Source organism: Theropithecus gelada, chromosome 10 (genome assembly GCF_003255815.1).
Source record: "Theropithecus gelada isolate Dixy chromosome 10, Tgel_1.0, whole genome shotgun sequence".
Lineage (NCBI taxonomy): Eukaryota > Metazoa > Chordata > Mammalia > Primates > Cercopithecidae > Theropithecus > Theropithecus gelada.
The window spans coordinates 96,635,917-96,652,622 of record NC_037678.1 but is presented as its reverse complement, the minus strand read 5'-3'; the positions used below and the strand labels follow the sequence as shown (position 1 = coordinate 96,652,622).

The 16,706-nt window shown below is 52.7% G+C and overlaps 1 protein-coding gene across 1 annotated transcript in view; it reads left to right on the top strand.

Annotated features, from left to right (window-relative positions):
• NINL (ninein like) overlaps positions 1–15,774 on the top strand; it is an 82,177-nt gene extending 66,403 nt beyond the window's left edge. Inside the window, exons 18-24 of the mRNA XM_025400150.1 lie at positions 1–8; positions 1,951–2,020; positions 7,177–7,335; positions 8,089–8,202; positions 11,183–11,353; positions 12,680–12,793; positions 14,835–15,774. The exon at positions 1–8 is cut by the window's left edge and continues 97 nt beyond it. Of these exons, the coding sequence (XP_025255935.1) occupies positions 1–8; positions 1,951–2,020; positions 7,177–7,335; positions 8,089–8,202; positions 11,183–11,353; positions 12,680–12,793; positions 14,835–15,026 (828 nt within the window). The 3' untranslated portion in view covers positions 15,027–15,774. The remainder of the gene's footprint in view (positions 9–1,950; positions 2,021–7,176; positions 7,336–8,088; positions 8,203–11,182; positions 11,354–12,679; positions 12,794–14,834) is intronic.
• Positions 15,775–16,706: the final 932 nt, after the last annotated feature.

Genomic DNA, 16,706 nt, shown 5'->3' with positions numbered 1-16,706 from the left:
GCACAGAGGTAAGGGCCACGCCCCCACCCAGACCTTCTGGGGGTGCGTTTTGCCCTCCATAGAGTGACCTTATGCAGTCTCCATATAGACCATGGGAAGTGTTCTCAGATTAGCCCTACATTCCAGAAAACCCTAAACTGTGAGCCTTGTTAACTTCTGAAGGACTCGGCAGATGTGGGAGGCTCTGGTCTCCTTCCTCGTGTGGGCGGCACCTGAACACCCCAGCTCCTTGGTGTGGGAAGTGGGGCAGGGCGCCCGCAGCATGGTCGGGACTGCGAGCAGAGCCCCAGCACCAGCACGGGCGCTGCTCACCGCACGGAGATGCTCCACGTCGCACTTAGGGGTTGGGGGAGGCCACAACAGTGTCTGTAGGGGTCAGAGGTGCTCCTAGGCTCCTCTCCTGATAACAGTTTCAGCTCTGCCTTCCTCGGAGGGTCATTGCTGGTTTATCAATTTCGGTGAACAAGAGCTGGGGGAGGGGACGTGTGTGGGGAGGGTCAGGAACCTGAGCACTGAGGCAAGAGAGGATGGGGGTGGGGGCACCAGTGAGAGTCAGGGGACAGGACAGGGGGGCGCCCACCAGTGAGAGTCGGGGGACAGGGCAGGGGGTGCCCACTAGTGAGAATCAGTCAGGGGACAGGGTAGGGGGGTGCCCACCAGTGAGAGTCAGGGGACAGGGCAGGGGGCGCCCACCAGTGAGAGTCAGGGGACAGGGCAAGGGGGTGCCCACCAGTGAGAGTCAGGGGACAGAGCAGGGGGCGCCCACCAGTGAGAGTCAGTCAGGGGACAGGGCAAGGGGGCGCCCACCAGTGAGAGTCAGTCAGGGGACAGGGCAAGGGGGCGCCCACCAGTGAGAGTCAGTCAGGGGACAGGGCAAGGGGGCGCCCACCAGTGAGAGTCAGGGGACAGGGCAAGGGGGCGCCCACCAGTGAGTCAGTCAGGGGACAGGGCAAGGGGGTGCCCGCCAGTGAGAGTCAGGGGACAGGGCAAGGGGGCGCCCGCCAGTGAGAGTCAGGGGACAGGGCAAGGGGGTGCCGGCCAGTGAGAGTCAGGGGTTACAGGGCAGGGAGGCCACCAGTGAGAGTTGGGGGACCGGACGGGGGGCACCCATCAGTGAGAGTCGAGGGACTGAGCAGGGAGGCGCCCGTCAGTGAGAGTCAGCGGGACAGAGCAGGGGGCATTCATCAGCGAGAGTCAGGGGACACCGCAGGAGTGTCCCCTCAGTGCAGCTGGGGAAGGGCTGGGACTGAAGAGAATGTGTGTTCTGGGGAGGGTGGCTTTCTGCTGTCACTACTGTAGCCGTATCCAAGGACAACTGTTTGGCCTTTTTTTCCCCAAGTATGCATCTCAAGGTGAGCTTAGCTCTCATAGGCAGTAATTCTGAAATGACAGAATTGCCGCGGTGATTAAAGTAGCGAGTCCCAAGCAGGTACCCAAGGATTGCCCTTCCATGACAGCACTTCTGAAATCTCAAAGCTTGTTTTCCTTTAGAAACCGTTTTTTCTCTGGGTTTTCTGAGTCTGTCAGGACCCCGCTGATGGCATGCCTCCGGAGATGCCAGGCTGTTTCAGTCTCTGTTCACTCTGCTGAGTGTGAACTGTTACATGTTTTACAAAAGAAATATTCATGTATTTGATTGAGGAATGTCATGCAGGGTTTGCATTCTTACAATGCTGGCAGTGTAGATTATTAGAGGCTCTCTAGTAATCTGACAGTTTCACGTTCCTAAAGTCTTCATGGTTTGGGATAAACCACGGAGGACGGGATTGTCATCATCATTAGCAGCGGCAACAGTAGGGACCAAGAGGGGCTGGAGAATGCCAGGGGCAGGTGTGGGCGTCTGTGCTGTGGCTGCAAACCCGCATGCTGCTCTTACCTTGGGTGCTGACCAGGAAAGAAGGCACTGGTTGGTCACAAGTGGTATCACTGTTAATTGTGCTTCTTCAACAGGAAGGAAATTGAGGTTTTAAAGAAAGACAAGGAAAAGGCCTGCTCTGAGATGGAGGTGCTCACCAGACAGGTGATGTATCGATGCCCGGCATGGAGCTCATGCCACCCTTCTTTTTTTTTTTATTATTTTGAAAGCGTTTTAAACTTACAAAAGGAAGTGGAGAACATTCTTCTAAAAGACTTGAGAGTGAGTTGCTGACTGGCCCCCAGGTGTCATCGAAGTCAGGAACTGAGTGTGGCTATGAAGACCCCTGCCCCAGTCAGATCTGCTGGTGATCCCAAGGATGTTCAGAATCATGTGGCACGCAGTAGTTGGGACCACAGGCATCCCCTGCAGGGTCCCTTTGGTGTTTTGATCTAGAAACTGTGAGCAGCTTCTCACAGACACCGGCAGGCAGGCACTGTCTGTGTTGTGAGTGCCTGAGGCTCTGCACTGGCCCGAGGCCCAGCTGCTTGTGGAGATGACCCGCCTGGGGAGCCACACGCCAGCATGCTGAGCTCATGTTTTGTATTTTTAGTAGAGACGGGGTCTCACTATGTTGCCAAGGCTGCTCTGAAACTCCTGGCCTCAAGCAGTCCTCCAGCTTCGGCCTCCCAAAGTGCTGGGGTTATAGGTGTCAAACACGGTGCCTGGACACTCCCTAAAGTTTGGGGTTTTTTTTGTTTGTTTGTTTTTCGTTTTTTCGAGACTCATTATCACTCTGTCACCCAGGCTAGAGTACAGTGGTGCGATCTTGGCTCACTGCAACCTCCACCTCCCAGGTTCAAGCAATTCTTCTGCCTCAGCCTCCTGGGTAGCTGGGATTGCAGACATGTACCACCATGCCTGGCTAATTTTTATATTATTAGTAGAGACAGGGTTTCACCACATTGGCCAGGGTGGTCTTGAACTCCTGACCTCAAGCTATCCGCCGGCCTCGGCCTCCCAAATTGCTGGGATTACAGGTGTGAGCCAGTGTACCCTGCTTACCCCAAAAATTTTATCATGAAAAACTTTAAACACAGGAAAGTTGAAACAATATACAGTGATCATCCATATACCAACCTACCACAACATTAATGCAACTGTTATCAACATTGCCACTTGCACTTTAGTTCTGTTCATATCTATATATTTCACTTGTGTGTGTGTGTGTGTGTGTGTTCTGAACCATTTGAAGATAAGTTGTAGGCCGGGTGCAGTGCCTCATACCTATAATCCCTGCATTTTGGGAGGCTAAGGTGGGCAGATCACTTGAGCCCAGGAGTTCAAGACCAGCCTGGGCAACATGACAAAACCCCATCTCCACACAAAAAAAGAAAAATGAGCTGCGTGTGCTGGCATGTACCTATAGTCCCAGCTACTGGGGAGGCTGAGGTGGGAGGATGGCTTGAGCCTGGGAGGTTGAGGCTACAGTGAGCGGAGATCATACCACTGCACTCCAGCCTGAGTGACAGAGTGAGACCCTGTCTCTAATAATAATAAAAATAGAAAATAAGTTCCAAATGTCATGATACTCCACTCCTCAATATTTCAACAGGCATCTCTTAAAAGGAAGTGCATCTCCTGCCTGGCCACGTTGAAGGAATGCTGTAGCAGTAGTTACCTCATATCAGTATTCAGACCATATTCTCATTTCTCCAGTTATTAAAAAGTGTCCTGTACAGTAAGTTTTCTGACAGTAGGATGCAGCTGGGGGTGCCACGTTGTGTGTAACTGTGCCTCTGTTCAGCCGTGTTTAGCTGTCAGATCAACTTATTGGCATAAACCAGCCACTTGAGTGCATTCATGGCACCTGTGGGTCAGGCATTCAGACAAACAGCCTGCATAGCCGTCCCTACTCTGTGATGCGGGAGCCTCAGCTGGGAAGGCTGGACAGCTGGGGTTACCTAATGGCCAGGGCTAGAGTCATCTGGGGACTCCTTCTGCTCATGTCTGTCTGGGGCCTCTCCTCATGGGGCTGGACCTGGAGAGAGTGTCATGGGGGGTGTCAGGGAGCTAGTGTTCCAGGGCAGCTGGTGGGAGGCACGGCTCCCAGGCCCTCCTCGGAAGTCACTCCACGTTATTCCCACCGAGTCCCTGGAGCTGCAGAGAGGCTTCTCTGCTGGGTAAGTGTTCAGGTCACATTGCAGAAGAGGACGTGGGATGGGAGAAGCTGCTGGAGGCTTCTTTGGACAACACATGCCCTGCAGGGTCGCTCTGGTGTTTTGATCTGGAAGACCTGTTTTTCCCCATGACACTGGCTTTTGGAAGAGCCCAGGTAGTGGTCCCATGGGCCATCCCACGTTCTGGATCTGTCCAGTTGTTTTCTGAGAGTGTAGGCTACTCTGGTCGTATGTCACTTGTCTGTCTTGTAAACTGGAAATTAGGCCTAAAGGCTGGAGCAGATGCAGGGTGAACATATTTGACACAGATGTCATTTGTTTTAACACACGGCCAGGAGACAACTGCTGACATCTCATGCTGGCTTCTGCAGTGAGAGCCAGATGAGTGCAAGTTCGAAGTTAAGAGGTGGCCAGCGTGAACGCCACCAGGAGCAGATAGCATCTCTGCCTCCTGATGCAGCTCCCTGCACAGTATCTGCCCAGGAACTTGTCACCCGAGTCACAAGGAAGCACCAGACAAACCCCAAATGGGAGGGGATGGAACTGTATTTGTCAAAAACTGTCAAAGTTATGAGAGACAGAGGCTGAGGAGACATTGCACATTTGAGGAGGCTGAAACAACAGGACAGGGCCCTATCCTGTGCCCGGAAGGATGCTGCCAGGCTCGTTGACAAAATGAAGTGTGGGGACATGGAAGCCACTGTCCTGAAGCAGTAGCTGCACAGTAGCCGTGTGACAGCTGCTGTCCCCGGGAGGCAGGCAGCTGTGGAGGAGGGAAGACATCATGTGTGCGCCTGTGTGTATAGGGGGGCAAAGCAGATTCTGGGGGCTGTTGTTGGCTAGGAGCTGGGATGGAAGGCAGGTGGGTTTCCGTGGTCATGTTCTAGTCTTGCAACTGTTCAAGTCTGAAATTATTTCCAAATGAAGAGTTTTTTTTGTGTGTGTTTGTTTTGAGATGGAATCTTGTTCTGTCACTCTGGCTGGAGTGCAGTGGTGTAATGTCAGCTCACTGCAACCTCTGCCTCCCAGGTTCAACCGATTCTCCTGCCTCAACCTCCCAAGTAGTTGGGATTACAGGTGTGCGCTACCAAGCCCGGCTAATTTTTGTATTTTTGGTGGAGATGGGGGTTTCGCCATGTTGGCCAGGCTGGTCTCAAACTCCTGACCTCAGGTGATCCTTCCACTTCGGCCTCCCAAAGCACTGGGATTACAGGCATGAGCCACCACACCCAGCCACCAAATGAAGAGTTTAAATGTTAAAGGTGAATAGAAGAAAATCCACTTTGTGTTTATCTCAAGAACTGAAGGAAGATTCCATTTCTACTCATGAAATCAAGGCTGTCTTTAGAGGGCAAGGTGAATGTGTGTCAGTATTAAAACAGTTCTAATTTTCACAATAGAATGTAATAGAACACGTGAGCTTTATACCAGACATAACTGCCACATGCTTATGTTGTGGTGGAAGCTTCTCTTAACTTCAGGCTCGAGGTTCGAGGGAAGGGATGAGGTGAGGTTAATTTGCAAGGAATTGCATGAGAAAAATTCGTGGACTCCCTAATCTTTTTTTTTTTTGGAGACGGAGTCTCGCTCTGTCACCCAGGCTAGAGTGCAGTGGCCGGATCTCAGCTCACTGCAAGCTCCGCCTCCCGGGTTTACACCATTCTCCTGCCTCAGCCTCCGAGTAGCTGGGATTACAGGCGCCCCGCCACCTCGCCCGGCTAGTTTTTTTGTATTTTTTAATAGAGACGGGGTTTCACCGTGTTAGCCAGGATGGTCTCGATCTCCTGACCTTGTGATCCACCCATCTCGGCCTCCCAAAGTTCTGGGATTACAGGCTTGAGCCACCGCGCCCGGCCGAACTCCCTAATCTTGAGTAAATCCAAATGGAAACAACGTCCCAGTTTTCTTATGTGCCTGTAAAACCTATAAAAGCAAAGGCAGTGGTTGTTGGCATCACTCTGGGAAGGTGACGTGTACGTGGTCGATTGTGCTGAGAGTGGGTCAGAGGACATCGCTCCGAACCCCCAAGAGCTGCGGTGGGAAAAAACAAGTAGAAATGTGGTTGCATGAAGATGTTCCTGACAGGTGACTGCAGACAGCAGAGCCTCCGTGGTCCAGACCGCAGGGCCGCTTTCCTGCCACTGTTTCACTGCACGGTGCCCTCACAGGTTCACCCGCTGAACGTGTGCTGAAATCCACTATCTATGGGGGATGCTATTGAGAAAAAGCAAAACATACCATTTGTTGAACCCATGTACCCTGCCAAGAGCTACGCTTGTGTGTTCAGTGACGGAGATCAGAGGAGACTTAGGGATTCATATACCTCAAGTTTAAATAGGTTGCTTTTTTGTTAAAATTGCCATATATTTTTAAATATATCTAAAAAATCGTGGAGGAAATGAGAAAAACGTGAAAGGTGTTCCAAACAGTGGTTTGGATGGTCATGGCATCTACTCCGCTCTGTTGGCCTAGATGTGTGTGTGTTTCTCCTAGGGGCCGGAGCAGGGCTTCCTGTCCTCGGCACTGGTGACGTTTGGGGCCAGCTGATCTGCGTTGTAGGGTGTCGAGTGCCCCATGCCGTTGGTGCCAGCAGCTTCCTCCATCTCCAGCTGTGATCACCAAAAATACCTAGAGACATTGCCAGACATTTCCTCAGGAGCAAAGTTGTACCTGGTTGAGAGCAATTACAATGATATGAATTGAGCTGCTGGCTTAAAAGTATTTTAGGGGGCAAGGTGGGGCTGGGCTCAGTGGCCCACACCTGTAATCCCAGCACTTTGGGAGGCTGAGATGGGATGATTCCTTGAGGCTAGGAGTTCAGGACCAGCCTTGGAAACACAGAGGGACCCTGTCTTTACCAAAAAACAAAACTAGGTGGGAGAGGTGATGTGTGCGTGTGGTCCCAGCTACTTGGGAGGCTGAGGTGGGAGGATCGCCTGAGCCTAGGAGGTCACAGCTGCAGTGAACCATGAATGTGCCACCGCAGTCCAGCTGGGGCAACAGAGCGAGGGCCTGTCTTGAAAAACAAAACAAAGCAAAAAACTACTTAATAAAAATATAGCCAATGATGGACAAATATATATATAAAATAAAAATTAAAAACATTTTTTTCTTATGTATTTAAAAACTTGTTCCCCCTAGAATCAGAACTACAAGGATCAATTATCCCAGCTCAATGACAGGGTTCTTCAACTGGGACAGGAGGCTTCTACCCACCAGTCCCAAAGTGAGGAGCATCGTGTGACCATTCAGCTGTTAACACAGAGCCTGGAGGAGGTGGCATGCAGCGGGCAGCAGCAGGTGGGTGGCCTCAGCCGCCGGCAGCTCCACCTGGGCTGTGCTGGAGGCTGGGAGCCGCAGGGTGCGGAGGCGGCTGCAAACAGGTCAGGACAGGCGCTAAGGAGCCTGGAGGGAAGTGAGGGGCTTCCCAAGCATGCCTTGGAGAAATAGGTGGACGGTGCTGTGTTGGCAAATCCCAAAGAAAATAGCAGAATAGCTTTACATGCTGCTGACAGAGGAGGGAATTGGTGCAAAGTTCCCCGAGGGCAGTTTGGCAAAATATACACTTAGAGGCTGAAGAAAGTCCACATGCCTTGACGTCATGACTCCTATGGGGATGTTCCCGAGAGCCTTGTGGAAGGATGCAGCTGCAGCATTTTCCTTGCTGTGCTGTTTATAATAGCAAAGCAGAAATGAAATCAGCCGAGTCACCAACAGAAGCTGAGGGAGTCACTGGATCACAGCACAGCCATTGAAAAGCATGTTTTCAAATCACAATTAATGCCCTGGGAAACGCTCCCGCTGTGGTGAGGAGAAGGTGCTTCCTGCAGTGCGTGGCGCGCCCAACACTGTCTCACCAGGGGGATGCGTGTGTGTAGAGGAGGGGCCGGGGATTGGCTGCAGGATACAGGGCCGGCCTTGGTTGGTGGGTTCATGGGGATTTAAATTTTGTAATTTTTTTTCTTTTCTGTAATTTTCTGAGGTTTCTGCACGAATTACATACCAGACTCTTCAGATACTTCTTGACTTGTGCAATTGATTTTTTAAAAACAGAGTGACGAAATCCAAAAACTTAAAGTTGAACTTGAATGCCTGAATCAGGAATATCAGAGCCTGCAACTGTCACAGTCAGAGCTGACCCAGGCCCTTGAAGAAAGTCAAGGCCAGGTGGGTATGAGTGGTGGCTGGAGGCACTGCGTCCAGTCCCACCCGGGAGCAGCATCACCACAGTGCCAACGGTGTTGCCAGGCCTCCTCCAGCCCAGAGAAGGTGTTGAGCTGGCCTGGACACAGCTGTCCAGGTGCTTACTGGGCCCAGGAAAAAGCTGCTCCCAGTGCAGAGTTGGTTTGACTGTGAGCAAGCCCCGTGAAGAGTGGTGACTCAGTTTACTCCCGAGGGAAGGAGTGCGGTCACCATGCCTTTGGGTGAGCCCTCCACAGAATGGAGGAGCCAGAGGCAAGCCTGGGGACTGTGTCATCAGAACCAAGGCAGCAGGCTCCAGCCCTGGGGGTGAGGTGAAATAGGCACTCATGGACATGCATGACACTGGCCTCTGTACATGCCCCAGGTGCCACACCTGCTGGCCCTGCAGGTGAGAGGCGCAGGAGGTGCAGACACGGGAGGCTGGGCTACGGTGGCAGGAGCTCGTGGTCTGGGACAGACAGGTGTGTGCAGGGGCAGCCGAGCAGGGGCCTCAGGGAGGGGAGCCGGCTCAGGGGATGCTTGTGGAGGGGTGGGTCAAGGGAGAGAAGAGCAGGTGTGTGACGGCCAAAGGTGCCCCGAGGGCGAGTGCCCAGTGTGGACACAGGTGCAGGGCACACTTGGAAGCTTGGGGGCTGCAGAGAGGAAAGGGGGCTGTGGGAAAGGGTCTCTCCCCGCCTGCCTGTGAGGCTTGGCTGAGCCTCTGCATCCAGTCCCCCCCAGTGCTGGCCCTGGCGCCCTGTGCAGAGGCACCCCCTAGACGTCCTGAGACACAGAGGGGTCAGCTGGGCACGGACCCCAGAGCTTTCTGGGATGCTGTTGGGGCTCCCATAGGCTCTTGACCTTGCAGCTACAGTCTGTCAGTTTCCCAGAGGTGCTCTGCCTATTTGGGGCACCCTTCTCTACTTTTGAGTCTAAAAGGAACCCTGGAAAATTGCCTGGGCCAGTTCGAGTCCTTTGAGGCTGAGGAGTAAGACCACCTGAAAAGGCCGGCACTTCCTTAGCACCTGGCGCTGGAGGCACCGCTAGGGCCAAGGGAGAGCACTCCACACCCCTGAGGCCATGCCTGCCACCAGCCTCTCAGTCAGGAAGCACCTCACCGAGTCTGCCCTGCAGCCATGTGGGTCACCCCTTCTTCCTCATGATTTAGAGGAAGACGCTCCCCCAAAGCAAGTGGCTTCCAGTCAGCATCAGGAAGCTGGGGGCTTCCAGGCTAGCTCAGGACACTCGAAAAGGCAGACAGGGCTCCCTAAGAGTGGCCACAAGAGGCTGGGCCTGAAGCTGATGTGGTCACCGTTTCCATGTGGGAGGGAAGCCAGGGCAGTCACTGTCATGCCCATGTGTGGCTCAGGAGGAAGGCCCCAGAGGCCAGAGCAGACAGGAGGGATGGGGCCTCATGGAGGAGCTCAGAGGGTGGAGGGTCTCCCAGGGGAGCTCAGAGGGCAAAGGGACGGGGACCCACAGGGCCCTCTCCACGGGAAGGACAGGAAGGGTGGCTGCACTCAGGGTGGGAGATGATGCCCCGTCTGAGGCTCTGCCTCACTCCAGCACCCAGAACACAAATGTCCTTGTTTCCAGTGCTCCCCTGGGGACGTCTTTCCCTGTCCCTGTGACTGTCAGGGTCTGTAGACGTGGCCCGTCTCACGTTGCTGAGGAAGGAGATGAAGAGCACTGGATGGCTGTCTGTTCAGTAGATGTTTACAGGCTGTCCACCATGGGCAGAGACCCCCCTTGGGCTGGACCCAGGCTATGCTATGGAGGGCTTAATTCGTGGGGGTTCGGTCCCAGGATGGCGGTGGGGGGTGGTGCAGTCTGAGGACCTGTAAGCATCAGAGCCGAGGGAGTCGGGGTGCGGGCCAGAGCCTTCCTGGGTGGGTAGATGTGCTTGACGCCTGGGAGTCCCGCAGGTCTGGGGGACAGCAGCCAGAGTGACCGTCTGAAATGAGCCTTCGGGAGAAGGCTGCATTTGGTAGAGATGCAATTTAGAACTGGTTCTTCCCTCCTTTTCTGTCTCAAACCATAAGCTGCCCCCCAGGGCCTGGAAAATGTGGGGTGCAGGTGGTGTCTCTCTGGGGTGACCCCCGTCCTGAAGAAGGGTGAGCTTTACAGTGATGACCTGGCCCCCCAAGACGGGCCCCCAGCTCAGCGGAGTCAGTGCAGGGACTACTGAAGGGAAGCCAGGCCTGGCAGTGCGGGCGCAGGGCGTTGCCTTCCCTCTTCCTCCACCGTGCGGTGATGCCAGGCCCGGCCCAAACGTGACCCCGATGGAGTGTGATTCCCACGCCGTCTGTGGGGTCTCAAGTGAGTAAGGGGTGGCGTGGCCGGTTCTTACAGGGTGCCAAAGAAATCCTGGTGAAGCCTCCAGTTGGCTGGATGTAAACTGTATTTGGATCTTGCCTCGAGCTGCTTCATTAAAGGGGCTGGCATAGTGGTGCACAGTTTACCGTAACAACTCAGCCCGACTCCAGCAGACGGTGCCGTCCAGGAAACCAGGCGCTGCCAAGGATTCCAGCCCCGGCCCCACCTTCCCTTCAGCAGTCCGTGTTGTCTGGGTAGTCTGTGGCCAGTGTAGCCCTGTTTCAGAGTGTGGAGTCTCCGCTGAAAGGACTGGTGTGGGTCATTGAAAAGAATCAGGCCCCAGTGAGGTTCGCTGAAAGCTAACACTGGACGCAGCAGAATCTGAGTGTGACAGGAAGTCAGCGTCACCGTTTTGAGGGTGATGGACACGTTTTCTGCACTTTAGCCCTGTGGAAGCGCTGGCTGACAGCAGCCTGGCTGTCCGAATTCCAAAGAAACGGGCTCCTTCTAAATCTTCAGGTGCTGCTGCATACTCAGGAGCACATGCCCTCCTTGTCCTTGCAGGTGGGGGTGTCCTTGGATGGAGAGGGTGCCCCTCTGTGCCACGTCTCAGCAGCCCCACCAGAGCTGTGTCCCCTCTTCCGTACAGGTGCAAGGAGCTCACCTGAGGCTGAGGCAGGCCCAGGCCCAGCACTCGCAGGAGGTCCGGCAGCTGCAGGAGCAGATGAGCCGGCTGGTGCCCCAAGACCGTGTGGCTGAGCTGCAGCGCCTGCTCAGCCTTCAGGGAGAGCAGGCTGGGAGGCACCTGGATGCACAGCGGGTGAGTGGGGGTGCAGCGAGAGGCGGCTGACAAGAGGAGGAGGGTGAGGCAGGCCCAGCGGTCCTCAGTTACCCAGAAGCTGCCCAAGTGTGAATACGTGAGTCACGTATGTAGCATGTCAGATGGTGAGAGGAGGGCTGTAGGGAGAGGGGCAGCGTGGTTTTAAACAGGGTGGCCAGACAAGGCCTCATAGGTGGCCCCTGAGGTGGTGAGACCTGAAGGAGGTGAGGGAGCGGCTTGGCAGGGGAGCAGCAGAGGCCCTGGGGTAGGGGATTCTTGGCATGTTCCAGGGGAGCAGGGACCGGAGGCCAAGGGCAGAGAGCAGAGGGTGACAGACTGGGCCCAGCAGGTGCCACAGACCGTGCAGGTGGTAGGCGATGGGAGACAGTGGCTCCGAGCATGGACTGTGGAGGGTGGGATCCCGCCCACCACCTCTCAGCTGAGTGACCTTGGGCAAGCGAACCTCTCTGTGCCCCAGTTTCTCATCTGTCAAGTCCTGCTGGCAGTGGCGTCCACCTCAAGGCTTATCGGGAGGCATCAATGGGTTGGCGCTTTTAGAGCACTTGAAAAGGCCCCGGCACCGCTTTGCCCTGTGCAAGAGTTTAATTCAAAAGGCTGAGGGAATAACTCACGCCTGATATTCCCAACATAGTTCATAGTTCATCAGGGACAGACTTCAGGAGAGATCAGGAGCCAGAGGGCAGGGGACACCCTTATGGAAAAGGAATTGGCACACGACTTGAAAAGTGGGTAACATTTGATGTTTGTAAAGTGTAAATTCTAATGAAGAATAACCTTGTAACATCACACAAAGGGGTCAAGCTAAAGTTAAGTGATGCTACATTATTGACAAAGTTCAGGAGAATCCTCCTAGAAAAAGACAGTAACACAGTGAGGAAATCTCACTTTGGAGTTATTTATGGTTAAAATCTTAGGACCAGTTCTCTGAGGACAAATGAGTCTGCTGAGTCTCCCTGAACGACAAAGAGAAAGGAAAGTTGTGTGGTCTGGGCCAGAACATATTTTTGTTTTGTTTTGTTTTTTGAGACAGAGTCTGACTCTGTTGCCAGGCTGGAGTGCAGTGGTGTAATCTTGGCTTACTGCAACCTCCACCTCCTGGGTTCAAGTGAATCCCTATCTCAGCCTCCCAAGTAGCTGGGATTACAGGTACGCACCACCACATCCGGCTAAATTTTGTATTTTTTTTTTAGTAGAGATGGGGTTTCACCGTGTTGGCCAGGTGAGTCTTGAACTCCTGCCTCGGCCTCCCAAAGTGCTGGGATTACAGGCGTGAGCCTGGCCACCTGCAACCTTCTTTTATGGCAGGAAGAACATGAGAAACAGCTGAAAGCCACAGAAGAGCGGGTAGAAGAGGCGGAGATGATTCTGAAGAATATGGAAATGCTCCTCCAAGAGAAAGTGGATGAGCTGAAGGAGCAGGTGAGTGATGGGTGCTGCTGCTTTCGTGCTCGCGTCCTCTTCTGAGCGCTCCCCACTTTTATGGGTGTGCAGGCAGCTAATACAGGAAAAGGCTGTCTTGTCACGGAAGTCCAGGGAACTAAATGCATACCCTACACTGCAGGTGCACATTGCATTTATTTTCCTTCGGGAATGGTTTTAAGATCTGTCCTGTGGGTGTTCACATACACTCAGACAGGACTCATCCGTTCATTTGTTCCTGTAGTCATTCGGGCGTGCCCGAGCACCTCCGGTCGAGGCTTTCCTAGGTAGACCTGAGATGAGCAGGGCTGAGCCTACATCCCGGACCTGACCCTCTGGAGACAGAGGTAGATGCTTCCATAGAGCATACATGCCCTCGGGCCATGATGAATGCTCTGAAAATGAGACAATAGAAGTGGAGGGAGCCGGTGGGGTGGTCAAGGCCACTTTGAAGAGCGCAGCATTTGGACAGATGCCCAGTGACCAGCACAGAAAGGTCCAGCTGTGTCCCCGGCAAAGGCCAGGTGGCATTTGGAAGGCTCACTCGGTGGGAGATGGACACATCTCCACATGTCTGGGGGACCCCAAGGAGGGTGCATTCCAGGCAGCGCACAGCCATGGAGGAGGTCGCCATGGCTGGTGTGAACTGGTAGGGCTCAGGTAGGCAGCACCTGTCATGTGTGTCCTGGAAGCCAAGGTCAGGGGTTTGGGTTTTATCATAATGGCAGTTAGAAGGCATTGGGAGATTTTAAGTAAAAGCATGACAAGATCTATCTTTTAAAAGAAACCATACTAGGGAAAAAGTCACTTGGGCTGCTATAAGGAGCAAAGACCAACAATGAGGTGCCACAGCTCACCTGATCTATGGATGCTCGAAGTCTAACTCAGCAGGTGGGAACTGACGTGCGGCAATGCTGTGCCCCGAGGGCTGATGGCACAGGGTGTGGGTGGACCCCACGGGTGTGGGGTGCACACACAGAAGAGGCCTGGCCGCGGACCACATTCAGTTGTTAGGAGATATTAAGAGAAATGTGAAAACCTGGAGAAGTATTTGTGCTCCATCGTGATCCAGTATGGTTTGGTCTACGTGAGGGATCCCGAGCTCAGCCCAAACTAGACAAGGCATTTGTGGAAGGTGCCCAGTCCCTCCCTGGGGCCACCGTCCTTGTCCAGCTCCCTCCCCTGCTGGTGCCCCCAGTCCCTCTCATCCTTTCTCCCTGGCACACACCCACAGTCCTCAGTTGCCTGTCTGGCCAGTAACACCTGACTTCTGGTTAAATCCTGTGGCTCCTGCACACCTGCCCTGGCCCTGAGCCCAAGCCACAGCTCGGGGCCTCAGTACTGCCTGTCCTGTGGCTGCTTCCTCCCCTGCTTCCCCTGGCTCATGGCCCTGCTGACATCACAGCCAGGAGAGCACACGCAGATGAACCTATTCCACACTCCAACCATCCCAGGGCCTTTTGAGGACTGTCCATTTTGGCCTGAAGTCCCTGAAGTCCTTGTTTCATGACACAAAGCTGCCTCAAGTTTTCTCCACCACATAGCCCAGCAGATTCTCAATTTCCTCTCATGCCAGGGTAACAAAACTTATTATTATAATGCAGTATTTGTGTCAGTTGTTTTTTTTTTGGAGACAGAGTCTCGCTCTGTTGCCCAGGCTGGAGTGCAGTGGCGCGATCTCTGCTCACTGCAAGCTCCGCCTCCTGGGTTCACACCATTCTCCTGCCTCAGCCTCCCCAGTAGCTGAGACTACAGGCGCCCACCACCAGGCCCAGCTAATTTTTTTTGTATTTTTTAGTAGAGACGGGGTTTTACCGTGTTAGCCAGGATGGTCTCGATCTCCTGACCTTGGGATCCACCCACCTCGGCCTTCCAAAGTGCTGGGATTATAGGCGTGAGCCCCCACCCCCGGCCTTGGGTCAGATTTCTAAGAGCCCAAAACTATGGTTTGCATAAATGTGGGAGGATAAAAGACAGCAGGCTGATCTGTAGCGTTTCTCCACCGGCCTCATGCAAAGTATTGGCTTCCTCCCGTCTCTAGTTTGAAAAGAACACGAAGTCCGACCTGCTGCTGAAGGAGCTGTACGTGGAGAATGCCCACCTGGTGAGAGCACTTCAGGCCACCGAGGAGAAGCAGCGAGGCGCCGAGAAACAAAGCCGCATCTTGGAAGAAAAAGTTCGCGCTCTCAACAAACTCGTCAGTAGGATTGCCCCCGCAGCCCTCTCTGTGTAAAGACGGATTGTTTTCCAGGATTCATTCGAAAGCACATCTTTTAAATTAAGCCACTGTGATGCCTTAGTTTTACATGGGTCATGAGCCATGAGTCCTGGGACATCTGAGGATTGGGATTCTTTGTTCACCCCCCAGACAGTTAATGCCCTGCCCTGGGCAAGATCGGGGTCGGGGGCTGGGGGAATATGCATGTTGAAAAAGCCTGTGTTTTTATTAGCGGTCCTGAGTAATTTTCCTTGGCAAAATTCCCCGTTTTGCCACTTGTTGGAGGCAGATTCTGGGAGCTGTCAGCAAGGAGCAGCTAAGTGAGCAGTTAAGGACAACACTTTCCATGTGGCACTTCTGACCCGGCCGTCAGATTGAAATGTAAAATCAGGGCTCTGTACAGTTTTGCCATTTCACTGTTCTGCTTTGAGCTTAGGTTATTAGAACGCTTGGTGGCGGGTGTGTACACACATTCCAGAAAGGCTTCCCTCGCTGGGAACGTCAACCCAGCAAGAAAAGAGGGGAAGCCCCTTCTCCGGGGACCTTATCTGTGGACTCAGGGATGATAGTGTTTATTGCAAATGCACAATCTTTTTCCCATTGAAATGTCATCACACTGGAAATTGTACTATATGTAAAAAAAAAAAAGTATAGTTTTATATTTGAAATGTATACAAATTATGGCCATATGGCTGACTGGAATGTACTGCTGTAATATAAAAAGTCACTGTATTTGCAATAAATTCTTTCCTATTAAAATTGACTTCTAAGTTTGTTAATTTTTTAAACTATAAAATATTTCAAACATACAGGAAAATAGTTCTATAAGAAACACCCATGTGTCCATCAACATATGTAGTAAGAATAATATCCTGCCACAGCACTGTGGAGGGCCGGAGCCTGTTCTGTTCTCAGCGTCCGCCCTCTTCCTGGGGCATCCGCCATCCCAAAGCTGGCATGTCTTCTCCTTTCTGCAGGAGAAAAATGTCACAACACTGGAAAGATAAAGCCTGGAACAGATGGAAAGTTCGTTTCTTTGGAAGATTTGGCAACATGAAGTTGACTGGTTCTTCAGAGTTTACTGATAAATGTAATTAGTCCCAATAAAAATACAGATGTTCCATGCCCCAATCAACCCCAGAATTAGACAAGACATTCTAAAGTTTTTACATATAAACTAAATAAGCAAACAAAACAATTAGGAAAACTCCGAAGAAAGAAGAGCAATGTATGGGGACTAGTTCTACCAGTTATTAAAATACAAGTCCCAATACAGTTTGTGTTACACGGGTGTATGCATTTGTCAAAACTCATTGAGGAGTACACTTACTCATTCACTTGGGCTTTTCTGTCTGAGGCTGGAGTAATGACATTGGAGTAACCAGGAGACCTGAACAACATTATCGATCTACTGACATCTAGAACCCACCACACGACACCAGCAGAAGCAAATGCAGCCGAACACTTACCAAGACAGACCATATTCCAGGCCAACGAATCTCAAAAATGTACGAAGATTCAAGCCATACAATGTATGTACTGTGACCACAATGGAATTAAATTAGAAATCTGTCCCGCAATATGAAGCTGGAAACCATCATTCTCAGCAAACTATCTCAAGGACAGAAAACCAAACACCGCATGTTCTCACTCCTAAGTGGGAATTGAACAATGAGAACATTTGGACACAGGAAG